This window comes from Stegodyphus dumicola, chromosome 6, assembly GCF_044657685.1.
Source record: "Stegodyphus dumicola isolate Sdum_Otavi_A_Nest chromosome 6, ASM4465768v1".
NCBI classification, from domain to species: Eukaryota; Metazoa; Arthropoda; class Arachnida; order Araneae; family Eresidae; genus Stegodyphus; species Stegodyphus dumicola.
Genome location: NC_140773.1, coordinates 38,544,811 through 38,572,725, shown reverse-complemented (window position 1 = coordinate 38,572,725; position 27,915 = coordinate 38,544,811). Strand labels below are relative to the sequence as shown.

The 27,915-nt window shown below is 35.9% G+C and overlaps 1 protein-coding gene across 1 annotated transcript; it reads right to left on the bottom strand.

Moving 5' to 3' along the window:
• Window positions 1-18: 18 nt before the first annotated feature.
• On the bottom strand, window positions 19-26,770 carry LOC146996695 (uncharacterized). The gene is made up of 2 exons (XM_085818223.1): window positions 26,691-26,770; window positions 19-1,106 (listed from the first exon to the last, which is right to left on the bottom strand). The coding sequence occupies exon 2, from the start codon at window positions 1,001-1,003 to the stop codon at window positions 170-172; it is 834 nt and encodes a 277-aa protein (XP_085674349.1). The 5' UTR covers window positions 1,004-1,106; window positions 26,691-26,770; the 3' UTR covers window positions 19-169.
• Window positions 26,771-27,915: the final 1,145 nt, after the last annotated feature.

Genomic DNA, 27,915 nt, shown 5'->3' with positions numbered 1-27,915 from the left:
AGTAGTTACACTTACCGAGCAAAATATTATCAAATGCCGTCCATATACTAAGAACACCATAAAGTTCTTGATAATAAAAATGTTGTTGATAATAAATTTTGGTAAAATGAAGCAGGTATATGATTTATTTGTTCTATTTTTCTTTTCCGGGTCTTGCTTCGTTTGGTCATTAAATCAATCGTTCTACAGTCGGTATCCAGTTCTGGCTCTTTTCGCAGTTCAACCGGTTTCCTTTTCGGGTTTGACAGTTCTTTTCCGGTTCCAGCTTGTCTTTCAGATTTGGAATCTTTTCCGTTTTTTGCTTCTTTTCCAGGTATTGCGTCTTTTCAGACTCCTCTATATTTTCCATTTCTGGCATCTTTTCCGGCTCTTGCTTCTTTTCCAGTTTTTGCATTTTTTCCAGTTCCTTCTTCATTTTCAGGTCTCTCTTTTTTGGTTTTTGCAATTTTTCCCTCAACTTTTGCCTTTCCAGTTCACTTTTGTGTGCTTGTTTTAGCATCTCTTCAATATGTTTCTCCATTTTCAGTTCTTCTTTCTTTTCTAGTTTTTGTATTCCTTCCCGTATTTTCTTCTTTTTCAGTTCTTCTTTCTTTTCTAGTTTTTGAATCCATTCCAGTAATTGCTTCTTTTCCAGTTCTTTCTTCTTTTCTAGTTTCTGTTGCTTTTCCAGTTTTTGTTTGTTTTTCAGTTCTTCCTTCTTTTCCAGTTTTTGCTTCTTTTTCTGCTCTTGTTTCATTTTCATTTCTTGCTTCTTTTCCAATTTTTGCTTCTTTTTCAGTTCTTGCTTCTGTTCTAATTCTTGTATCTTTTCCTGTTCCTGCTTCTTTTCTAGTTTTTGTATCTCTTCCAGCTTTTGTTTCTTTTTCAGTTCTTGCTTCTTTTCTAGTTTTTGTGTCATTTCCAGTTTTCTCTTGTTTTCGAGTTCTTGCTTCTTTTCCAGTTTCTCCTTCTTTTCCTGTTCTTCCTTTTTATTCAGTTTTTGATTCTTTTCCAGTTTTTGCATCTTTTCCGGTTCTCGCTTCTTTTCCAGTTCCTTCTCGTTTTCCAGTTCTTTCTCGTTTTCCAGTTTTTGCTCCTTTTCATGATCACAAGGAGGATTTTCCAATCTACAAAAAAATCGGTATATCTTTATTTCATTAGTAAAATAGTGAAAGTAATGCAATGACGATCACGTTTAACATGTACAACACTTCCATATTTAGATACTATATAACACTTTTGGCTCAGTTTCATAGGGAAAAAACTCCCCGTAGATTATTGCCTGGCAGAATTGTTTTCTACAAAGGGTGAATTTGTTGTTTTCGTTGTTCTGACCTAAAGCCAAGCAGATAAGTTAAAGTATTTTGCGTTATTTGTATGCAATAAGCGGCCTCCATGAATCTCACGTAGAGCGTAATAATTTGAAAAGTTTCAGTGCCTTACTTTTCCTTACTTAATTTTTACATAAGTTGCAATAATAATAACAGAAATAATAAACAGGTGGCTTAAAAACAGAGGGAAACAATGACGAAAATTGCAAAATAGGAGGAAAAAAGGAAACTGAAATGAAAAGGGAAACAACTACAAACAAAGGATGGAAAAAGCATTTTAGAAGATATACACGTAGCGTTCTTTCTGAATCAGCCAAACCTGTATTTTAACGAGTCTCTTTGCATCGCTGGCTGCACAGATTTCAAATTTTCTCTCGTTATTCAAAATTCGGATCATATTGCTGGTCTTTTTCGTAGTCCATCAGAGCCGCACTAGGATTTTTGCCACCATTTGTTTCAATTGAAACTTTTATTCTCATTCTTCAGTTGCATTCTTAAAGTTTATTTATTTATACAGGAAGAAAGAAAGAAATCAATCAAATCAAAGTAAATTAGGAAAAGATATACCTGTTTTCTCCTATATTTATTGTTCCCTGTAATTTCTTTTGCCTGTTGCATTAAATTTATTGAAGGAAAATTTACAAAATCATTCAAAATGTATTTCTTAAATCCTTATGCGAATTTAGCCCTTCTGATCATTTCGGCCACACTTTAATGGCTTTTACAATTTGATGTTTGAATATTGACAGCTGCCTATACTGAAATATGCTCTCCACTGTCCTCGAAAAAAGAAAAATTAAAGTTCCAGGTAATTTTGCAATGAAGGACACATATATCTTATTTGAAGGGCAAGAGGAAAAGAAAAATATATTTTCGGATGGGAATATGTAGCATTTTAAACACCGTGTTTGTAAATGTCATCATATAGTAGCAACACTTGAGTCATATGTAATTATACACATATATGAGAGAGACGACGATGACGAAAAATTAAATGGCAAAACATGGCCGAAAACACTTTCCTGGCCGGTACAAACAACACAAAACACAAGAAAAATCGGACACCAGTTACGCTTAGCACAAGAGAAATTAAAAAGTAGGAACAAAATTAGACACTTATGGACCTCAAAAAAGGTGTTCGAAATTACGACCTGCACCCTGTTACGGGTATCCCATCTCTCGTACATCCAACATGAGATGCTCTGGAAAATACCGTGCATCCCCAGGACTTTACCAGCACCTGCCACAATATGTGCCACAAGTTCCTGTTGGACTTCTAACTGGGGTTTCGTGCACTTATGTGTTGAAGTACCCCGAGACGAACTGATAATGCAAGTTAGTTCTCGTGATCTTGCTGAACAATGCACTGGACTATCTCTACCAAACCCATGTTTAGGATACGTTCCGAAGGAACTTTCGAATACTTTCTTTGATGGCGATCCCCTGCTTTTGTTCTTATTTCTTGGTTTCCGCTGCGCTAAGGAAAATAAAAAAATATCTTTACAATGTTCGTACCATACTTTTCTTGTGTTGTCTCTCGTCACTATGGGCCAGGAAAGCGTTTCCGACAATGCATTGCAATAAACGATTATATATATATATCTATATAAACAATATATATACACGATATATATATATATATATATAATCTTATAAACATATGTTACCGTGAAAGACCGAAATTGGAGAATATCGACATTCACCGGAGAATGTCAACATTCACCAAATACGTCGGTGAAAGATCAAATATTGCATTACATTCTTCTACATTCGGACCCTCACCGGTGTACTTCGATAATCACAGATATGCTCTGGTGTAGATTGAAAAGAGCGGAGTATATGTACACATTGTTATTGCAAAAGGAAGTGTTCCACAAATAAATGCAGTTGTAAAAGCAAGGGCCTCTTGTGCAATTTAAAGTGTTATATATATATTATATATATATATATATATATATATATATATATGTATGTATATAATCGTATAAAAATATGTTACCTCGAAAGACCGAAATTAAAGAATGTCGACTTTCACCGGAGAATGTTAACATTCACCAAATACGTCGGTGAAAGATCGAATATTGCATTACATTCTTCTACATTCGGACCCTCACCGGTGTATGTCGACAATCACAGATATGCTCTGGTGTAGATTGAAAAGAGAGGAGTATATGTACACACTGTTATTGCAAAAGGAAGTGTTCCGCAAATAAATGCAGTTGTAAAAGCAAGGGCCTCTTGTGCAATTGAAAGTGTCATAACAGTTTAAGTTGTTGCAATAAATAAGATTTGAATCACGTAATTTAGTAAACATAGCTTGAGTAAGCTCCCTGTTCCGAGTCAGGATAGTTCATGTTTCCAAAGCAAGTAAAGAGGAATACAAGTCCTGATAGTGGCGCCCGACGAAGAAGAATAACCATGGCCGAGTTTCAAGAAGAACCTGTGGTGCCTGCAGAAGCGACTCAGAATCCAGAAATGCCAGCTGCCGCCCTGGAAGGATTTGGGTACATCGTACAGACCATGCGCGCATCGATGAAACCAGAAGCAACATTTAATGGAAACTCACCGGTAACCAGTTTTTTGGAAAAATTGGATGACCACTTCATGCTGTATCCAGTCCATGAGTTCCATAAAGTCACCTTAGCTCACAGCGCTTTGAGGGGCCAAGCGCTTAATTGGTTCAAATGTATAGGCAGAAGCCTCTTGGGTCAAGCGGGAAGTCCCACCTATACTTACGAAAATTTTAAGACTGCCTTAGTAAAACCCTTCCCTGTCGTAAGAGATCGTGCAAGTTTAGAAACGGAACTCTTCAGCATATACCAGCAACGAATCGAAAATCTTTCCACCTTTATTTTAAGAAAAATTCACGTCTTTAAACTCTTGTATGGAAACCGTCCGGATCCGGAGATAATTCAAGTGATTTTGCCGAGTTTAGTTCCCCAAGTACAAGACTTTTTTTAATTAAGGAATCCGACTACACTGGAAAAGTTATTTGAGCTAACAATCCAGTTTGAAAATAGAAGAACGGCGGACATCGAATGAAGACGCCAGTTTGAGCAACGAAGCCAATTTGGTGCGCCAAGACCACAGCAAAGGCAAGAACACGGCTACGGAAGCAAATCGAATCAGAGGGCAAGGAAACCTGAGTATCCAAAAACAACCGGCGAACGTCGACAGTTCAATAGTAAGCCAGAAAAAAAGTCTGAAGGCCAGCGGAAAAACAAGGAAGGCATGGAAAGGAAGAAAGAAAATTAAACTAAAACGGATTTCTGCTGACGGGAGGGTGCGGAAATCCGAAGGCCAAGAAAAGCCCTCTTTCTTCAAGTTAAATACAGTTATTGTGAAAAATTTGACTCTTCCAAAGATTGAAGTTAGAGTTTTATAAAAGATTTTGCAGCTATTGTTGAACCATTGTTAAAATTAAAAAGGAAAAAGGCAATTTTCTCGTCCACGGCAGAAGCCAATAGTGCTTTCGAGAAATTAAAGCCAGCATTAACGCAAGCCCCTGTTTTGAAATTTCCTGAAAACGATGAGAATTTAGAAATTTCAGTGGATGCTTCGGATTATGCGCTAGGAGCGGTACTTTCGCAAAATCAGCAGCCCGTGGCATTTTTTAGTAGAACTTTAAATCAAACACAAAAAAATTATTCCGCGACTGAGAGAGAGGCACTTGCAGTTCTGTTAGCAGTGCAAAAGTTCCGAGTCTATTTTCGAAAGGTCCAATAACAGTGTATTCTGATCATGCGGCGGGAACTAGATTGTACTCAGGGAAAAACTTATCCACAAGGTTAATAAAATGGGCACTAAAGTTACAAGAGTATAATCTGGTAATTAAGCACACGCCCCGGAAAGGAAAATATCGTAGCAGATGCCCTATCCAGAATAAAAATAGATGAAGAAGTTAATACTGTAAAGGTGGCAATGCTCACAGCATGTAAGTTACATTCCCGAGAAACTGTGATAACCGAACTGAGTAAGGATCCTGAATTTAAAAATATTTATGATTATTTAAAGGATCCTGAAAATTTTAGCCACCAATATATTGTGGCGATAAGAAATAGGGCGGCCCATTACGAACTAATAGATGGTCTATTATTTTATACAAAAACTACGAATTCCAACAACGAATTTCGACCTGTTATCCCAGCTAGTCTTAGATTAAACGTACTGCAGGAGTTACACGACTCCGCTTTAGCTTCTCATGCTGGTATTCGAAAAACCATCCAAAGCGTACGCGAAGCAGTTTATTTTCCTGAGCTGCAAAAGTTAACAAGGGCGTATGTCCAGTCCTGCCCAACATGTCAAGCAGTTAATTATATTAATTTCCGCCCGGCCGGGTTTCTAAATAGTATTAAATCGGAATTTCCAAATGAAATAATTGGCATCGATTTATTGGGCCCTTTCCCAAAAAGTCAGTTAAATAAAAGTGGCTATCACCTTGTTATGGTTGATTATTTTAGTAAGTGGATCGAAATTGTTTCCTTAAAACGAGCCTCCTCGAAATTAGTTACTGATTCTATTTTAAATAAATATATTTTAAAATACGGGGCGCCCCTAAAAGTAATATCGGATAATGGTCCTCAATTTGTAAGTAATATATTTGAAGACATGTGCCAAAAACTGGGCATACGTCATTTAAAAATGGTCCCGTATCGGCCGCAATCAAATATAGCGGAACGGGTCAATAGAAATATAATGAAAATTGTCCGTAGTTATGTTAAAAATTTTCATAAAAGCTGGGTTAACTATGTCAATGAATTAGGTTTCTCCCTTAGGACCGCAAAACATGATACGACGGGCAAAACTCCTGCTGAGTTATTTTTAGGCAGAAAGATTATAACGCCGTTAGATAAATTATTTTATGTTCAACAAAGAGCCCCAGAATTTAAAATGGGCAATATAGAAAAATAAATTAAAAAAGCAAAAAAGAACACTGAAGTAGCACAGAGAAAACAGAAGCTTTATTATGATATGAAACGACGGGGAGTAACTTATAAAGTAGGACATGAAGTGTTAAAAATTAAGCATTCACTTTCTTCAGCACCAGAAGATAAAACTGCTAAATTTTATCCACGATTTGAAGGACCATATGTCATAGAAAATGTAACTCATGCTTAGTGGTGTTAAAAGCCAGGAATGGTGAAACCTGCACCGCAAACGTAGACCAGATAAAACCATTTTATAATCGTAATAAAATGCCAATATTTCAAGATCTTTTGCAGGATCCGGCACGGCAGGCACAAGCTCCAGAGGTGGAACAACGACAATCCCAAGGGCAAGCCATTAGTAGACAGGAGCAATTGAAAAGAAAGTTCCCCCGTTGGAAAACTGAAGGTAACAAGAAAAAGAAGTCGTTCCACCGACCAGAGAAGAGAGAGCACGACCACTCCCAGAATGAAGAAGGGAGAAGTACGACTAATGCAAAGAAAGCCAGGAGAAATGACAGCAACTATAACACGGCTCCAAAACAGAAGATCTACCCATCGGATAGGAGTCTACGCAGCAAATGTCGACGAATTGATGAAGGAAGACCAGCTGCAGATGCAAAGACGCAAGAAAAATTTGAACAGCCAGCAACGAGATCCAGGCAACAACGAGAGACAGTTGTCCCGGTTCCGCCAAGACCAGCTGCCATCAAACGGCCGTGACCACAGGCAGATGCTAAAGGAAGGGACCGAAGGGCGAACCCGCACAAGAAGGAAGATCAACCAGACCGTAGTCTTCGCTACCTTCCAGGACTGGGCAGAAAAAAGGATGTCTGAATATCGCAAAGATAAGTAAAACTTTATGTTACTTTGAAACCGTAAGTTAATTTTTCAATCTTACTGCAAGTGGCAGAATTCAAGAATTTTTACTTCATGTGAGGCCTACCTTTATCGCCAAAAAGGCGAGAAAGGAGTTGTTACCTATTTTGGTATTGTTTTTCAGTTACTCGCGAGTAAAACTAAAATTAATGTATAATAGGAATGTGTAAATACTTGAATATTGAAAAAGCATTGATAATCTTTGAGAAAGGTACCTTAAGAAAATTGTAAAAATTATTGTATAAAATTTTATTTAAAAGATTCTGGCAAGAAAGAAGTTTTAATCTGAAAGACTTTTGAAATGTAGAATTTCAATGCAGAAGAATTGGCACTTGCTTGGAAAAGAATAGAAGTTAAAAATGTACTACTAATGTATGTTTTAAAATGCGTAAAATTAACGGCATGTTAATATGTCCTTATATACAATGTGAACTGTTATCTTAAAAGTTAAGAAATATTGTGATATGTTAAAAGTAAAAATATTAGAGTAATGCCAAAAATTTTAACTTATTCGTGTGACTGTAAAAAGAGCAAATTATTGTGAATATGTGATAAAGGTTGAATGAATGTAGTTAGGCTCTCTGACGCTACACTTCAGAGTTAGCCACTTTTCAGAATTGTAGCTCAGGGTTTAGAGATGAATATAAGGTGTGTTCTGAGGTTTTGTTATGTTGAATTTTAAGACGTTAGTGCTTTGATTGCAGGCGGTAGTGTTGAACACTTGTACATAGACACGCTCGTGTTTGGTGTTTTTCTTTACAACACAAGTCAGAGAGCACGGGGAGATAATTAAATAACGTCATGAATGAAATAAGAATTTTAAAGGAGAAATATAAATATTCATGTTACTTGCCATTTGATTGTGTAACATTTCATTAAACTAGTTTTCCTTCCATAAGGAACCAGATTTCAACTAAGAAACTCCTGTTTATAGATGCAGTACAGATGAAAATACTTGTCCATAGAGATGATAATGTAAAAACGACTTTTTAATATCTAGTTTCTAGAGAGAAATGTTTGAAAAAGATTGGCCTCGCGTTAGATTCTAGAGCTAAAAGTTTTCAACAAGGTCGTTTTAGACCTCAGTTTCAAACTAATTAACTCTGGCGGATAGTATGTAAGGATCCTAAATTTTACTAACGTTTTTGATGTCATTTAAAACGCTTAATTACAGGGCCGTAGTATAATACACAACCCCCCCCAAACCCAGAAGTATAGCGATATACAATAGTGACGTGATCGAAGATTCTTTGGAAATAATCGTTGTCATCGAATGACATGCATATTCTATTTAAGTAATCGTAGTCATCGGCTTTAATATTCTTTGCAAATGATCTTTGTCATCAAATAATCATTGTAAAGAATCATTCTCATCGGATAATCATTGAAAATAATCCTTGTCGTTACATAAAGGGGCATAGTAGCTGATGTATAAAGAATTGTACTCAAATTCTAATCAAAAGAATCGCATATGTATGCAATTTATCATATGATCATTATTTACAGCAATGATTCTTATATGTTTTCGACCTACGGCTCCTAATGACGCCGCGGAAAACTTGCGCAACAGTGACAAAAAGAATATTTAAAAGTACAATAAAAGCTTGAAAGCTAGGGAAAATGTGTGAATTTATTTTCCTTTTATTTAAATGAAGCTTAATGTTTTTAAAGGAAATTGAATATTGTAAACAGGAGTCAGCGGTTTAAATATATGTGGGATTTTGCCTCTTTGTTTTTTTTTTTTTTTCTTCGTAACATCATATCCTCCGGAAAGGGGGGGGGGAGATTTGAGTTTAGAAGGAGGTACCCTCGGATTTCAAAAATTCTTGGTAAAACTTTTCGACTATTGTTATCTTCCTACGACTATCACTCGAGATGTTATATAAAATTTCGGAAAGCGCTGGAGATCAAATTGCTTTATTTAGAAAAATGATGGCTCTTCTCACTCTCAAATCGTATTGTTTAAGAGAAATTTTTAAGTTAAAAAAATATGAAATAAATAGTATTGCCAAACTCGAAACTTATTGTTATTATTTACGGTTATATTCTGAGTTGAAGAAAGCACGTGATTCCATATAACGTCACTGTATGTCGAAAAATATTTCGTTAATTTCAGTATTTTAAATGAATAGCTGCTTTTGGCAACTTTTATGTTTCACCTTTAGATACGTGACACGATATGCTATCGCTACGTTAATTCTTTTATTGAGATTTTGCAAATTTGTTATATTAAAATAAATTTAAATCATAACTTCAAATGTATTACCCCAAGTGTCAAAGTTCTTTGTTTCCTGACTTGGCAAGAAAAATTTATTTACGAATAGCTGGTTGCTTGGAAAGAATGAATACATTTTCTTCATAATGAAATGTTTCTATGCATTTTATGCTATTCTAATTTTATTTATAAAAATTTAATTTCTTTTATTGTATAGTTCCTTTCTGAGTAGAAGTTTAAACTTCTGTAGGTATTTAACATATTTTAGATGAATGTTACTTTACTACAGTTACATAATTTTTTTTTCAATTTACTAAAATGTCTGAACGCAAGAAGACAGCACAAATGTTACAGCGAGCTACATAAAAAATGAAGTAAAAAGCACTAGGAGACTCAGCAGGCAAGTAGAAGAAAACTTGCATGCTTCAAAAATGAATGAAGATACAACTAGAAACTCAGCAGGCAAGCATAGTGACAAGAAAGGTTACGCATTCAAGAAACTGAAGAAGAAACGAATAGGAGTTCCAGCAGACAAGCAACAACTCAAGAAACTTCGCTGGCTCAAACTGTATCAGAAACTAGTAGCAGACGCAAAAGACCTTCAGAAAACCAAGAATCACTGCGTGCTCCGGAAAGGTAAGCAGAAGCGAAACGGAGGCCCATTAGGAAAGCGGAACGTCAAAAGAATATGCGCGATGACGGGAAGAAGTCGCAAGTAAACGAAGGATGCAAGACTGTCCGCGTCATCGTCAGATTCGACAGGAAATACCAGAACAGCTCAAGAAGCTGCATAAACAACTCAAGACGCTGCAGATTACGGACAATTTCGGTTCGAAGAGGCAGAGCTCATACGAGGAAACAAGCTTCGCATGAACACATCACGACATACACGTAGTACTCTTCACAATGCAGGAAGTTTACTTTGAGCAACACACTGTATACGTAGAGCTCGTAGACATATATAGTAAAGATTTTGCTTTGTCAACAGCCCCCTAGTAAAATGTATGAAGTTTATATTGACATCTCACAATACCTGAAAGAAATTTTTCTATTTACTTCTTCATTTACTATTTTCTTAAATTTCTTATCAGTAATCCTGTCTATATATTATAGATATCAAAATCAGAAAAAAATTAATTAATTATCTTTAAATGTATCTAAGTGATGAATACTTCGCCCCTGTTCGTACCGAAACAACACGATGTAATTGTAGATACCTAGAAAGTAAAATGTATTCAGCAGGCTGTACAGCAGAATTATGATTTCATATATATGCACAGACTTATATATGTATTATATTAACACGTATCTGTAGTAACATACATCATCTTATATTATATGTATTCGCATAATTCTAAATTAATTATACTAGTCAACATAATTTGTATATTGATAGCAGCACAGTTTTAAAATTATTTATTACTATCTGCTTGCTAACGATTATATAATTAAGTACAGTGGTTCCTCGACAAACGAGTTTAATATGTTTCGTAACCTTGCTCGTATCTCAAAGCAATTTTCCGATTTGAAAGTAATCGAAATGCCATAAATCCGTTCCAGCTCCCAAAACACGACCTCAGCTGTTTTTTTAAGTGTTTTTGAATAAGAAAAATGTAGTTTCTTATTCAAAAACAGGAAGAAACATTTATTTATAAATAACAAATACATATTCTATAAAAACGTAATTAAAAGAAAAAGTGCCTACGGAAGCGCTTAATTTTTGTCACTGGTCTTCGCTCTTTTTGTCATGATCTGCTCATTTTCACCCGCAGATCGTTTAAAAAAACTGTCCAAGGAGGTTTGTTTCTTCCTACCTGTCAAGGTATTGCGTAATCGAGTTAGGCAAGTTTCGTTGAACAACTCCGATTTAGGACTAGTTGCAACTTTTTGGCGGTGATTTTTATCCACGAACTCTAAAACTTTATCCCACATTCTCAAGATCTGTTTTATATCTCTTCCAGGGATAACCTCCTCCATCTCTGGCTCCTCTTCAAAACTAATTTTTCGTTGAACCACCGTATGCTGCTGCAAATGCAGATCGTGTAACTCCTCGGTTGTCAGCTCCTGAGACTGTTCCTCTACGAGTTCGTTCACATCTCTCTCCTCCACCTCCAGACTCATGGATTTTCCCAGAGAAACAAGCTCCTCTACCACTGACACTTTGGGTTCCAATCCTTCGAATTCTCTTTCAGCTACAGCCTCAGGCCACAGCTTCTTCCATGCAGACGTTGTAACACCCAGCCAGGCTTGAACAATAATTCTTAGGCACATCACGATGTTAAAGTGGTTTTTCCAGAACTCTCGAATGGTAAGGTTTGTGTTCTCTGTCACCTCAAAGCAGCGGCGAAAAATGTGATTGGTGTACAAATTCTTAAAATTAGAAATCTCCTGCTGATCCATGGGCTGCAGGATAGGAGTGGTGTTGGGTGGTAGGTAGGGAAATTTTATATACTTGAACTCTTCGAGTAAATCATCTTCGAGATTTGATGGGTGAGTAGGGGCATTGTCGAGGCCAACACCAGAACAGAACACCAGAATTATCCACTCCACAAAGAAGTTCATTCTGTCCCACGCCTTCGGATTTGCCCTCCACATATCTTCTTAAAATTATAACTGGCAGGTTTTCTTTTAAAATATTATATGACTTAAAGCCTCTGGGGTTTTCCGAATGGTATACTAACGGAGGCTTGATTTTACAGTCGCCATTCGCATTGACGCAAATTGCTAGATTTAATCTATCCTTAATGGGTTTGTGACCTGGCATCTTCTCCTCTGCCGTTATGTAAGTTCTATTCGGCATCCTTTTCCAGAAATGCCCTGTCTCGTCACAGTTGAGGACTTGCTGGGGGGATGTATCCTTTGGCTACTATCTGTTCGGAAAACATTTTGATGTAAACATCAGCTGCCTTTACATCCGGATTTGCTGCCTCACCATGCCTGACGACGGAGTGAAGGTCGGTCCTTTCCCTAAAGTTGTCAAACCAGCCCCGACTGGCTTTAAACGGGTCTTCCGATTCCACGTTTGTAGAAGTGTGTGGGATCTTCTTTAGAAAATAACCGTAAATCGCTCGTAAATAACTCGTAATAGTGCCTTCTCACAAAAGATGCTTTGTGTTAACGTTCCTCCTTGAAGCTGCTTCTCTCTCACTCACACCATCAGTAGTTTCTCCATGTCTTGACGGAGAGAGGTCGGAGCTTAAAAATTATTGTAACGCCCTTAGTTGGCGTTATACTTTAGAACTCCTTTTTTTAATGTGACAATCATTATAAGCCATGTAGATTTTTCCTTGTGGCTTCATTTGTTTTCTCTTCCAAAATTTCGAACGTCCAACAGTTTTGTCAGTTTCGGGCTTTTGGTATGGAGAGTGAGAAAATGAGATAAGACCAGAATGAACTTCAGTTCTGAACTCTGCAGTTCAGCATAGAGTAAGGAGTATTGACAGATTTATGTTCGCTCTTTACGTGCGCTTTTCATCGTATTTTCTTCATCATTCTCAGCACTTTAAAGTGATAACTACTAGCAGTGTTCCTTTATATTTCGTATATTTTTGGAATTATATTTTTTACTCGTACTTTTCGAAAAACTCCAGAATTGTTTAGTGTTTTTTCGGGACAAATAAATTCTAACAAACTACCAGCTCTTCCGCATGCTTTACGAACCTTTATGCCAGGAACAATTTTGGGTGTTAGAAGTAGGACAGAATGCTAGTGACAAGAACAATTGAGGAGCATCTGAGGCAGCTTGTGACAGTCTTTGCTGCGTTCCAGGAAGATATAAAAGGAGAGGTTGATTCCTTTACAGAAGAGATAAATGCGTCCAACAAAAGAGGGAAAGGGGAAATAATACCAGTTCAAGGAAAGATGGAATCTATCCAAAATTGATACTTAAGCCTGTCAAGAAGAAATAAAAGACAACAGTAGAAGATTTTCGAGGATTTTGAAAGCAGAAATAACATGGTCGAAAGGAGAGTTAGAGAAACTGGAGAACTTGTTTCTGCTGTCAAACAGCAAATCAAAGAAAGAGTTAATGCTGTCAAACTACAAATCAAAGGAAGAGTTTCTGATGTCGAACAACAAATCGATGACAAAGTCTCTGCTGTTGTCGCCAAAGAATCTGACAGCTTTAACACATTCATAATGACAACTGGAGACGATTCTGATACCTTTAAATAGGTACCTATGTTTTCCGACCCATTTTGTCATGCTTTTCACGTGTGATGGAAAAAACATGTGACATATGTACAAGGCTCAGTTCTGTATAGCTCCAAATGGAAATGGGTAGGATTCCGAAGACAAACCTGTAATTTCGCAGCTTCTCTGAGAATAGAAGAAGACGATATCGGTCCCACTCTTCTAGAAACCCAGAGGCTAGATTTTGATGCTGTACCCGGTACGCGAAAGCTCTACTAAGAAGTGTTTAAAAGACTACAGAAGGCTGCAGTTAATATCTCGACAGCAGAAGCTCAACAAAATAATCCAGAAGCTCGCCATTGTTATGGAAATGCTCTCCCATCTCTCCTTTTTTGACTGCTCAACAGAAATACGTGAAGTACAATCCATGAAATACTTCCTCGGTGGCATACGGGAACCTGAGGTATAGAAACAATTGCGAATAGTGGATCTCAAGGATTTAAAAAATGCCTAGAGTGTACGCCATGAAAAACGTGGCAGTCCTTTCAGAAACTTGCACACACCATTGCCCAATCGGAACTACTCCAACCCAGAAGCTAGTGGACAAGTGACAGCTCGTCCAGGCAGTCTACCCACTTAAGTAAGTGTCTTAAGGCGGAACAGACGTCAGACGAAAGCGACCTTAGTATGCTAGAACTGCAGTGGTGATGAACACTTACGAAAGAACTGCAGAACACATTAGGACACAGAAGATAATGCTGCTAATCAGCAAGAAGTCACGAAAACAAATCGTGGATGTTGAGCGGAATTTGCCAGAGATTGCCAGATATTGAGAAGTCCCACATAAAATCCTTTCAGATTTCGGTTATGGTTGGTGGCAATAATGGACTTCTCAATCATGAGGCATAAAAATAGAGTTCCCTTAGTATAACAATCGATACATGAGTAATTTACCATCATCCAAAACCTCAAGTCGAGATGATAGAACCAGCATGAACAGAACTTTTCCTTCCAGGATTATAGCTGAAAACAGAAATTTTCGGTAAGGCATTATGAAATATGCTAAGAACGTTAAGAGCACGAAATGAGTACTAATAATATGTTCTTTCGTTGAATTATCAAGGCCGTCATTCCTGTGACGGTTGAAACGTAAGTGCCAAAGCTAAAGTCATTGGGGAATGAGAAGTGGTTGCATCACGTTCTCCATTGAACTACGTTAAGGGGTCTCGTACACCTTAAAACCCTCAAAATCTCTGAATATGATCCTGTTGTAAGAATTGGGATAGCATATTTATTTTTAAAGCTATTACTTCCAGTTTTTTACAGCTGACTACATAGCACAGCTGAATTAGTAAGCAAATAGTTTGTGTTGCCACAAATGTTTTTATAATTTAATCTTCTTTGTGAGGTAATTTTTTATATGTTCACGTAATACTCCCACTTTGCGTGCACAATTTAAAACATTCTGTTATATATTTTAACTTCATAGTTAATATACAGCTTGTATAGCATCTAAAGACTACTGTGAACCAAAAATCTTAAGAAATTTATACAATGCATTTTAATAAAAAATTTTTAATATTTCCATGCGTAAAATTTTTGACTATTAAAATATTCAATATATTTTTTGGTTCAGTTCGATGATAATACTCATATAAAGAAGTCCATTAAATTTAAAGTGTGTACCAAGAACCGTTTTTAAAATATCATGCGCGCAACAGTGAAAATTTATGTTTTGAGATAATCAAGTTTTAATGTAAATATTTTTTTTAAATACTTCTCTTGTTATAAAATATATAAAATGCTTATTTTGTGAGAGATATTGTAATATTATATAATTTCCAATAGTTGGTATAAGCATAATTAATGTAAAATAAGCTGCCATCATCAAAGTATAACATATCAACTAAAAATGATTTGAAACTTCTACGCTATCAATAATACAACTAAATTTTTCTTACAAATTGGAACTTACTTATAGGCAAATGTTTCAGGTAAAGTTCTCTGTAATGTATTATTGTATATCAAACATATAAATCATTTAATAGTTCTTCCACAGAGTAACTTTAGCATACTCTAAATGCTATGTATACAACTGGGAAAAAATGCATTTTAAGAAAATCGAGTTTTGATGCAAATATTTCAGTATACAACTTTCTAATAATAAAGTGCATAGTATATTTATTTTCAAAATGATATATTTAAAATGTATAAATCCTAATAAATTGCATAAGCTTTTGTCAATATGAAACACATTAAAATTACCATACTATATAAAATACCATGACAGAATGATAGCCGTGTATTAAAATACGTGTAGCACATTTGAACAAATAATTTATTTTTACATAACCACATCAGTTAAGTACTTTCAAGCATTTAAGCATATGATATGTATCATATTATGCAACATTATTTAAACATAGGTGGGAAAAAAACCTTTAAGACTTATTTGAAATTGTATGCTAAACTGCTACATTCATCGAAGTATAACATATCGACTAAGAATGATAAAACTAAAACTTCCTTACAAATAAGAATTTACTTATAGACAAATGTCTTAGCCAAATGTCTTAGCTCAAGTTCTCTGTAATATATTACTGTATATCAAACATATAAAACTTTTAATAGTTCTTCCACAATGTAACTTTAGCATACTTTAAATGCTATGTATACAACTGCGAAAAACCGTATTTTAAGAAATTTGAGTTTTAATGCCAATACTTCAGTATATAACTTTCTAATAATAAAGTGCATAGTATATTTATTTTCAAAATACATTTAAAAAGTATAAATCCTAATAAATTGCAGAAGCTTTTGTTAGTATGAAACACGTTAAATTTACTTTGCTATATACATTACCATGACAGAGTGATAGCCGTATATTAAAATACATGTAGCATATTTGCACAAAAATTTATTTTTACATAACCACTTTAGTTAAATAAACTCAAGCATTTAAGCATATGATATGTATTATATTGTATAATATACATATTATTTAACATGGGTGAAAAAATCTTTTACGACTTACTTCAAATTGTATGCTAAACTGCTAAAATTTTATTTACAAATTAAAACGCACCAGCACAATAAACATCCCCATCATTTTTATGGAGGCCTGCACTTCTGACATTTTTTGCTGCCTTTCAAGTTTACGCTGTTGTTTTGTTTCTGACAAGCCTTTCTTTTCTGCGTTATCTATTCTCTTGTTATCGATTTGTAAAAATCCTTCAATAGAAAACTTACTTCTAAAAAGCTGTAGCTCATTCATTACAGAATGTCTACCAACAGACCTTTCGTTAAAAGCAATCACTGCTTCATTTCCAGCAATTTGAACTATCCTACTACCAGCACGACATGTCTTTGTACAAAATTTCGAAATTCAGGAATTAAATGATTCATTATTATTTTGTGTTTTGCCGCCAAGGCAACGTCTCAATAACGAAGGTTGTGACAAATCTATAAAAACTGGCTTTATTGCCTCCATTACAGCGACTGGTTCAGAATTTATATGCTTATAATCAGCTTTATTTTGCTTAGCTATATTGTATTTGCACCATGTGGTTTCATTTGTAGGACAAACGTCATGAATCGGCTTTTCATCACTCGATATTTTCTGGTAGTAAATTGCCCAAATGGCTTTTCTGATATCACTAACAGACTCATTATATTCTCTAATCGCATTACCATAATACGAAGTTATTTCATTTATTAACTTATCTGTTAGTCTCCCTTTCCCAGACAGATTTTACCGTCATTTAATTTTACTTTTTTTCTTTCAAGTTTTAATTTGCGTAGCCATATTCCCATTCGTTTTTGAATATGTCCAACACACTCAAATTTTTCTATATTTAATGAATTATATGGTTTGGCGTCAGTTATACCTGCAAATGGTTTTGCATCACCTATGTAAGGATCTTAAGTTTTACTAACGTTTATTTTATTTTAAATCTTTACTATCACTTCTTATTTTCTACTTCCGGCCAGAATTAAAAGCGTTAACTTATTTATGCAAAATTTGTGTAGCGAACGCCGTTACTTAAGATGTGGCTTTTTGCCAAGCGAGAGAGAGGAAGGAGTTAGTCGAAGCAGGCCGCTTACCTTAGAAGTTTTACTCAGTTGCTGGTTGCCTTCCAGGCCAGAGGTTTAATCCTCGTGATAATTTTTAAACGTATATGTAGTGTTAACAGTTCTCTGTACTACATACGGCTTCCTGTTAATATAAGGCCAATCTTCCACGTTTATTATTCCAAAGTTAAGTTAGAGTTTAGTTAAATATTTTTATATTCTTACGTTTAGACCACAAGTAGTGGGTCTTTGTATTCCGAAGTACGGAAATTATTGTAAAGAGAGAAAAATAAAGTGTTTTGTATACCTTTCTTGTGTATCCTGTCTACTTCCCACAGTTATTGAACATAGCTTTAGTAAGCTCTCTGTTCCGAGTCAGGTCCTTGCATATACCCGAAGAAAGTAAGACGGAACATTGAACCTGAGAGTGGCGCCCAACGAAGAAGAATAACCATGGCCGAGTTTCAAGAAGAACCTGTGCTGCCTGCAGAAGCGGCTCAGAATCCAGAAATGCCAGCTGCCGCCCTGGAAAGATTTGGTTACATCGTCCAGACCATGTGCGCTTCGATGAAACCAGAAGCAACATTTAATGGAAACTCACCGGTAACCAGTTTTTTGGAAAAATTGGATGACCACTTCATGCTCTACCCCGTGCGCGAATTTCAAAAAGTTACCTTAGCTACCAGGCTTTGAGGGGCCAAGTGCTTAATTGGTTCAAATGTATAGGCAGAAGTCTCTTGGGTCAAGCAGGAAGTCCCACCTATACTTACGAGAATTTCAAGACTGCCCTAGTAAAAGCCTTCCCTGTCGTAAGGGATCGTGCGAAACTAGAAACGGAACTTTTCAGCATATATCAGCAAAGAATCGAAAATCTCTCAAGCTGTATTTTAAGAAAAATTCACGTCTTCAAAATCTTGTTAGGAAACCGTCCGGATCCTGAGATAATTCAAGTGATTTTGCCGAGGTTACTGCCCCAAGTGCAAGACTTTATTCAATTAAGAAATCCGACTACACTGGAAAAGTTATTTTATGCTAGCAATCCAGTTTGAAAGTAGAAGAACGGCGGACATTGAAAGAAGACGCCATTATCAACAGCGAAACCAATTTGGTGCGCCAAGACTACAGCAAACTGAAGCACACGGCTACGGAAGCAAAGCGAATCAGTGGGCAAGGAAACCCGAGCATTCAAAAACAGCCGGCGAACGTCCACAGTTCAATAGCAATCCAGGAAAAAAGTTTCAAGGCCAGTGGAAAAAGAAGGAAAGCACGGAAATGAAAAATAATTTAAACTAAAACGAATTTCTGCTGACGGGAGGGTGCGGAAATCCGAAGGCCACGAAAACCCCTCTTCCTTCAAGTTAAATACAGTAATGGTGAAAAATTTGACTCTTCCGAAGATTGAAGTGTTGGTGAATAATATCCCAGCCACCGCACTCCTGGATACAGGCGCGCAGTGTTCCTGTGTGGCAGAAGATTTTTTTAGGAAGTATTTTCGTAAATATCGTATATATAATTCGGATAATACGACAGTGTTAGCTGCGCAAGGAGAAAGATGTAAGTGTATAGGTAAATTACCGCTGTATGTCCGTATCAAGGACGAACAAGTAAAGGTTATGTTTTTCATAGTAAAGAATCTGCAAGCACATATTATCTTAGGAATAGATTTTCTTTCAGAGGCACAAGCAACGCTAGATTTTTAAGAAGCGTCCCTTAAGCTGACAATGAAACCAGTTCGTGAAGAAAAGGCTGAACCGCCGATATTAAACCTTGACCACCTGCCTAATGAAGAGCAACGAAGAATCCGACAAGTGGTAAGTGAATTTGCTTCGTTATTTAGTGATATTCCAGGATTTACTCAGGTTACTAACCATAGTATTGACACCGGAGATTCAATGCCAGTTCGCCACAAAGCATACCGGTATGATAAGAATAAGGAAAAAATTATAGAATGGCATATCACCGATAAGCTACGTAAAAAGATCATAACGCCCATCTCAAGTAGTTATGCTAGCCCGGTGGTTTTATGTAAGAAAAATAATGACTATCCATTGACACATCCAAAAATGTGGAGATTCGCAATTGACTACCGTAAATTAAACTCCATAACTAAATATCCGGTATATCCGTTACCTATTATTGAAGAAATTCTAAGGAACATAACATCCACCAAATATATGACGACTTTAGACTTAACGACTGGTTATTTTCAAATAGGGGTTAGGCCTGAGGACGTGCCTAAGACTGCTTTTATAACCACGTCTGGCACTTATGCATTTCTGCGTATGCCATTTGGCCTTTCAGGTGCACCGGCAACATTTCAGCGATATATGGACATTGTGTTAAGGCCTGTTCATGGAAAGTCCACATTTATCTATTTAGAGTATATCATTATTACTAGTGATAATCTCGACCAACATGTACAGGATTTAAGACAGGTGTTTTCTTTATTAAATGAAGCCGGTCTAAAAGTTAATGTCGAAAAGTGCAAATTTGCAGCCCCTCAATTAAAATATTTAGGTTACAAAATATCTCAGAAAGGAATAGAGACAGACGAATCAAAAATAATCGCTGTACAAAAGTATCCGACTCCAAACACGGCGAAGAAGCTCTCTTCTTTTCTAGGACTTTGTTCATATTATAGGTCCTTTATAAAAGATTTTGCAGCTATTGCTGAACCATTGTTAAAATTAAAAAGGAAAAAGGCGAGATTCTAGTGGACGGCCGAAGCCAATAGTTCTTTCGAAAAATTAAAACAAGCATTAACGCAAGCCCCTGTTTTGAAATTTCCTGAAAACGATGAGAATTTAGAAATTTCAGCGGATGCTTCGGATTATGCGGTAGGAGCGCTACTTTCGCAAAATCAGCAGCCCGTGGCATTTTTTAGCCGAACTTTAAATCAAACACAAAGAAATTATTCCGCGACCGAGAGAGAGGCACTTGCAGTTCTGTTAGTAGTGCAAAAGTTCCGAGTCTATTTTGGGAAGGCGCCAATAACAGTGTACACTGATCATGCGGCGGTAACTAGATTGTACTCAGGGAAAAACTTATTCCCAAGGTTAATAAGATGGGCACTCAAGCTACAAGAATATAATCTGGTAATCAAGCATACCCCCGGAAAGGAAAATATCGTAGCAGATGCCCTATCCAGAATTAAAATAGATGAAGAAGGTAATACTGTAAAGGTGGCAATGCTCACAACATGTACAATAAATTCCCGAGAAACTGTAATAACCGAACTGGGTAAGGATCCTGAGTTTGGAAGCATTTATGAGTATTTAAAGGATCCTGAAAATTTTAGCCACCAAGATATTGTGACGATAAGAAATAGGGCGGCCCATAACGAACTAATAGATGGTCTATTAATTTATACAAAAACTACGAATTCCAACAACGAATTTCGACCTGTTATCCCAGCTAGTCTTAGATTAAATATCCTGCAGGAGCTCCATGACAGCCCTTTAGCTTCTCATGCTGGTATTCGAAAACCTATCCAACGCGTACGCGAGGCAGTCTATTTTCCTGAACTGCAAAAGTTAACAAGGGCGTATGTCCAGTCCTGCCCAACATGTCAAGCAGTTAATTATATTAATTTCCGCCCGGCCGGGTTTCTAAATAGTATTAAATCCGAATTTCCAAATGAAATAATTGGCATCGATTTATTGGGCCCTTTCACAAAAAGTCAGTTAAATAAAAGTCGCTATCTCCTTGTTATGGTTGATCATTTTAGTAAGTGGACCGAAATTGTTCCCTTAAAACGAGCCTCCGCGAAATTAGTTACTGATTCTATTTTAAATAAATATATTTTAAAATACGGAGCGCCCCTAAAAGTTATATAATGGTCCTCAATTTGTAAGTAATGTATTTGAAGACATGTGCCCCAAACTGGTCATATGTCATTTAAAAATGGTCCCGTATCGGCCGCAATCAAATATAGCGGAACGGCTGAATAGAAATATAGTGAAAATTATCCGTAGTTATGTTAACAATTTTCATAAAAGCTGGGATAACTATGTCAATGAATTTGCTTTCGCCCTTAGGACCGCAAAACATGATACAACGGGCAAAACTCCTGCTGAGTTATTTTTAGGCAGAAAGATTATAACGCCGTTAGATAAATTATTTTATGTGCAACAAAGAGCCCCAGAATTTAAAATGGGTGATATAGAAAAACTAATTAAAGAAGCAAAAAAGAATACTGAAGTAGCACAGAGAAAACAAAAGCTGCATTATGACTTGAAACGACGGGGAGTAACTTATAAAGTAGGGGATGAAGTTTTAAAAATTAAGCATTCACTATCTTCAGCACCAGAAGATAAAACTGCCAAATTTTTTCCACGATTTGAAGGACCATATGTCATAGAAAATATAACTCACGCTGTAGTAGTGTTAAAAGCCAGGAATTGTGAAACCTGCTCCGCAAACATTGATCAAATCAAACCCTACTATGATCGTAATAAAATGCAAATAATTACAGATCTTTTGCAGGATCCGGCACGACAGACACGGCGGGCACAAGCTCCAGAGGTGGAACAACGACAAGTACAAGGGCAAGCCATTAAGAGGCAGGAGCAAGTGAAAAGAAAGTTTCCCCGCGGGAAAATTAAAGGTTACAAGAAAAAGAAACCGTTCCACCGTCCAGAAAAGAGAGCTCACGAACACGCCCAGAATGAAGAAGGGAGAAGGACGACGTATGCAAAGAGAGCCAGGAGAAATGACGGCAACTATAATCCGGCTCTAAAACGGAAGATCTACTCATCCGACAGGACTCTCCGCAGCAAATGTCGCCGAACTGCGGAAGGGCCACCAGCGGCGGAGGAAAAGTTACAAGGAAAATTTGAACGGCCAGCAACGAGGTCCAAGCAGGAACGCGAAAGGATTCTCCCGGTTCCGCCAAGACCAGCTGCCCTCAAACGGCCAAGACCACAGGCAGCGGCGAAAAGGAAGGTATTCAAGGGTGACCGAACTGGAGAAAAAAGAAAGCTTCTAGAGGAAGGCCCTGAAGGGCGAGCCCGCACAAGAAGGAGGATAAATCAAACGAGAATCTGCGCTACCTTCCAGGACTGGGCTCAGAAAAGAATGTCCGAATGTAACAAAGATAAGTAAAATTTTATGTTACTTTGCAAACGTAAGTTAATCTTTCATTCTTACTGCAAGTGGCAGATTTCAAGAAGTTTTACGTCATGCGAGGTCTACCTTTATCGCCAAAAAGGCGAGAAATGAGTTGTTACCGATTTTGGTATTATGTTTTTCAATTACTCGCGCGTAAAACAAAAGTTGATGTATAATAGGAATATGTAAAGACTTAAATATTGTAAAAGTTATTGTATAAATTTTATTTAAAACATCCTGGCAAGAAAGAAGTTTTAGTCTGAAAGACTTTTTGAAATGTAGTATTTCAATGTAGAAGAATTAGCACTTGATTTGAAAAGAATAGAAGTTAACAATGTACTACTAATGTATGTTTTCAAATGCGTAAAATTAACGGCATGTTAATATGTTCTTATATACAATGTGAACTGTTATTTTAAATGTTAAGAAATACCGTGATATGGTAAAAGTGAAAGTAATGTTAAAATGTTTTTTTATTCGTGTGACTGTAAAAAGACCAAATCATGGTGAATATGTGTTAAAGGTTGAATGAATGTAGTTAGGCTCTCTGATGCTACACTTCAGAGTTAGCCACTTTCAGAATAGTACCTCAGGGTTTAGAGTTGAAGTTAGGGTGTGTTATGAGGGCTTGGTATGTTGAATTTTTAACACGTTAGTGTTTTGATTGTAGGAGGAAGTGTTGAACACGTATACATAAACACATTCGTGTTTGGTGTTCTTTTACAACACATGTCAGAGAGCACGGGGAGAGATAATTAAAATAGTCATGAATGAAATAAGAATGTTAAGAGAAATATAAATATGCATGTTACTTGCCATTTCATTGTGTAACATTTCATTAAACTAGTTTTCCTTCCAGATCTCTGGAAGGAACCAGATTTGAATAAAAGCTCCTGTTTAGATGCAGTACAGATGAAAAATTGCGTGTCCTTGGAGCTGCTATTGTAAAAACAAATTTCTTTTTTTTTTTTAATTTCTAGTTTCTAGTGAGAAATGTTTGTAAAAGATTAGCCTCGCGTTAGATTCTAGAGCTAAATGTTTTCAACAAGGTCGTTTTAGACCTCAGTTTAAAACTAATTAACTCTGGCGGGAAGTATGTAAGGATCTTAAGTTTTACTAACGTTTATTTTATTTTAAATCTTTACTATCACTTCTTATTTTCTACTTCCGGCCAGAATTAAAAGCGTTAACTTATTTATGCAAAATTTGTCTGGTGAACGCCAAGTACTTAAGTTGTGGCTTTTTGCCAAGCGAGATAGAGGATGGAGTTAGTTGAAGCAGGCCGCTTACCTTAGAAGTTTTACTCAGTTGCTGGTTGCCTTCCAGGCCAGAGGTTTAATCCTCGTGATAATTTTTAAACGTATTGTAGTGTTAACAGTTCTCTGTACTACATACGGCTTCCTGTTAATATAAGGCCAATCTTCCACGTTTATTATTCCAAAGTTAAGTTAGAGTTTAGTTAAATATTTTTATATTCTTACGTTTAGACCACAAGTAGTGGGTCTTTGCATTCCGAAGTACGGAAATTATTGTAAAGAGAGGAAAACAAAGGGTTTTGTATACCCTTCTTGTGTATCCTGTCTACTTCCCACAGTTATTGAACATAGCTTTAGTAAGCTCTCTGTTCCGAGTCAGGTCCTTGCATGTTCCCGAAAAAAGTAAGACAGAACATTGAACCTGATACCGTCACCAATATAAGAAGTATATTTTACACCTCTTTTTTCCATGGAACATGAAAAATTGTTTATCTTTCCATTCATTTCCATTTTTCCTGAAGAACCAGCATTATTCTCCAAACAGGCCTTGTGTTCACTTACGCCATTTCCTAGAAATGACTCGCAACCTTTGCAATATAAGACAGTATTTCTGTATCGATTACTGTGTTGCTTTCTGACCCTATTATGGAACAGACTCCAACCAAAGACGTATGTCCTCGAGTCTTCCATGTACCGTCTCCACTTACAGTCACATTTAACGACGAATTTGAAAGAACGATGTGCAATCACAGGAGGGAGATCCATAACGCAGCAGAATTTCTCCATAGCAGCTTTCCCTTGACCAAGAGTTCGCATTGCATACGTAAATCTTCTGTTTAGCTCTGATATATTTTTTCGGACACCTATCATATTAGAGTTTCTGAAAGTTCTTTTACATGAACACTTTGAGCATAGTAACTCAAATTTTGAGCTTAAACCATGATGAAATAGTTCACTTAAATGAACATTACAAATTTTACAACATAAATTATTTTTAATAAATTGAAATAGGATATCCAAATCAAATAGTCTATAACCACTAAAATTAGGCTGTAAAGTTATCTTTATCTCTTGGTGGCAAATCAGTGTCACTGTTTAATTTTTTAAACGAAGAACTGACACCACACTTCTTATTCATTGTATCATTATGCTGATTTCCCTGGAACTTTCATTTCTTTGGTCGATGAATATAAGATCTTTTATTTTTTACATCTTCCTCACAATTTTCCATAATTATCAGGTGATAAAAATACTAAACAAAAACTGCAATGTTATAATAAAAACACCTTCAAAAAAGTCAAAAGAAATTTAGAAATCGCAAAAGAGCTTGTAAACAATCACGTTTCACGCTAATCCAAAGCTGGGGTAAGATTTCAACACATGCCTATGTTAGATGCCTATGTTAGAATAGTGCTATGTATAAATGTAATATATTCCTAAGTCGCGCTTTCGAGACATGAAAAACGCAGTTTGAATTTTGTCAATCGGGCCAGTAGAACGGGAGATATAGCACAGTCCTCCCTTTTTTTTTTAGCTTGATAACACATCAGCACTGTTTTTCCACCATCTCAAAATAAATTATGAAGATTTGTGCTTATGCAACTAGTTGAATTTCAACAGAAATACACGTTCATATGAAAACGTTGAAGCTCTTTTAACCCTCTGAGCGTTATGACCGGGTTTAGGCGGTCAAGACGGCCTACCTCGAAAGCGTTACGGACGCTTCTAGGCGGTCACTGGAAAAGTGACTGACGGTTCTAGGCGGTCAGTGATGAAGACCTCGAAAGCGTTATGACCGCTTTAAAGCGGCCGTGCAGATGTCTCCTGCCCTCCTTATTTCTGAAACCCTGGAGATCTCTAAATGACAGTTCTCAGTAGGAGGCAAAGAGGGTTGTCTTTTTCGTTTTAGACCGCTATGTTTAATCGCCAAGAAAACGCTTGAACATGTAATGGTTTATAAACAACAAACAAACGTGGGCATTCTTCGCGAAATGAAAAAGTATCATGTAAGCATGTTTTTTCAATAGTCTCTTTAAACAGATAACATTTTCATAAAATATCCTTTAGTTTTTAAATTGATTGTTCAGAAATATGCGAAATGCTCGTGAATTCAATTAAAAAATAGCATTAGGAAATATTTAAACAAATTTACTTATGGATATATAGATACATAATTAAAACCGACAAGTTATAAGTTTTAATTATTCGAGCGAACGAATAGCGCATTTAATTACTGCATTTAATTTAATACTGCATTTAATATGAGTTATATATAATTACATGTAAAGAATAACATAATTAAGCAATAATTCAAATAAAAATTAGCCATCAACAGTAATTTATAATAAGCGTATTTTGAACGGGTTTGTGAAGCATAATCTAATTTTATAGTAAAAATAATAATGGCGAATTATTTATTCATTTTGGAACAATATTCGTCGCTTATACTGGTTTGATGAAGTTCTGTTCAAATTCATTTCAAATATTCCAAATCTTTATATGTACATTGATTTCAATGCGATTTTTATTAGAAAAAAATTCAATTAGTTTGATTTTCTTACATAATTGTAATTACATTGTTCAACGCAAAATAACTACAAGCAGAAAGGCAAAGGTGTGTTAAAATTTCTGTATTTTGCTATATAAATTATTAAAATAACCAACCTACAGCCTAACAACTGAATGTCCGAAATATAACCCGCAACTTTTCTAAAAGTAACAAATTTCAGTTAAAAAAAACCGCAGTTAATAAATAAAACGAAATACTATTAAGAAAAGAAGCACGAAAATTTACTTTTTAGTCCAAAGAGATTTCAGTCCCGAAGGACTATTGCTTTCGTTTTGGCATTTTGCGTCGGACTCATAAACGTCGGTTCACTTTTCAAACTGTTGCCACAAAATGTTAGAGTCCTGCATTATATTTGAAGAAATTAAATAGTGAAAAATCTGCATAAATGATTGTCTATTTCTCGCATTGTGATAAAACAATGGTACATAGAGCCATCGAATTTTGAATGACGAAATCCTACTGCGAATATGGGCATCTGAAATCCCAAATTTGGAATTTGTTTTATTATAGATTTTATATTTTGTAAAACTTTAACGAATTTTTGATTTACAAACTCAATGCTTTAAAAGCGAGAAATGGCAACGTTATATAGAAAAAAAAATACTTTTATCTCCAGCTCGCGAGACTGTGTATATCGGAAATTCTAAAGATATGCTTAATTTAACATTATTTTGCGATATTGCTCTTGAACTGAATTTTATGGTTTAAGTGCAAAGAACACGATATTTAATAAATAAAGGTAACACTCAAAACGTTAAAAAAACGCCCCTTTGGACATAATTTAAAATCTGAAAAATTTCAGATTTTTTTTTTTTATTTATGTTTGCTTACTTTATTTTTAGTTGAAAGGGGCAATTTGCCCTGAAGAACTTTTAATTTCGCTTTGGCATTTTTCATTGGAAACTATAAACGGCGGATCACTTTTCCAATTGTTGCCACTAAATTTTATCGCTCTGTATTATACTTACAGAAATTAAATAATGAAGAATCTGCATGAATGTACGTATGTTTCTCGCATTGTAATAAAACAACGGTACCTAGAGCTATCAAAATTTCAAAAATGGAAGCCCTAATTTGAATTTGAAATTTGTTTTATTATCGATTTCATATTTTATAACACTTCAACGAATTTTTGATTAAAAAACTAAACGATTTCAAAGCAAGTTCCAAAGCGATTTTATCTCCAGCGCGAGAGACTCTAAGATACGCTCATTTTAAAATAATTTTGAGATATTGCTGTTGAACTGAACTTTGTGGTTTGAGTACGTAGAACATGATATTTAATGAGGTAACACACAAAACGTTAAAAACACTCCTTTGGACGCAGTTTAAAATCTGAAACCTTTCATATTTTTATTTATTAGTTCAAAGGGGCTTATTAGTATTTAAAACAATAGTCCTTGAGAGACTATTGTTTTAAATACTAATACTGTTTTCGTTTTTGCGATTT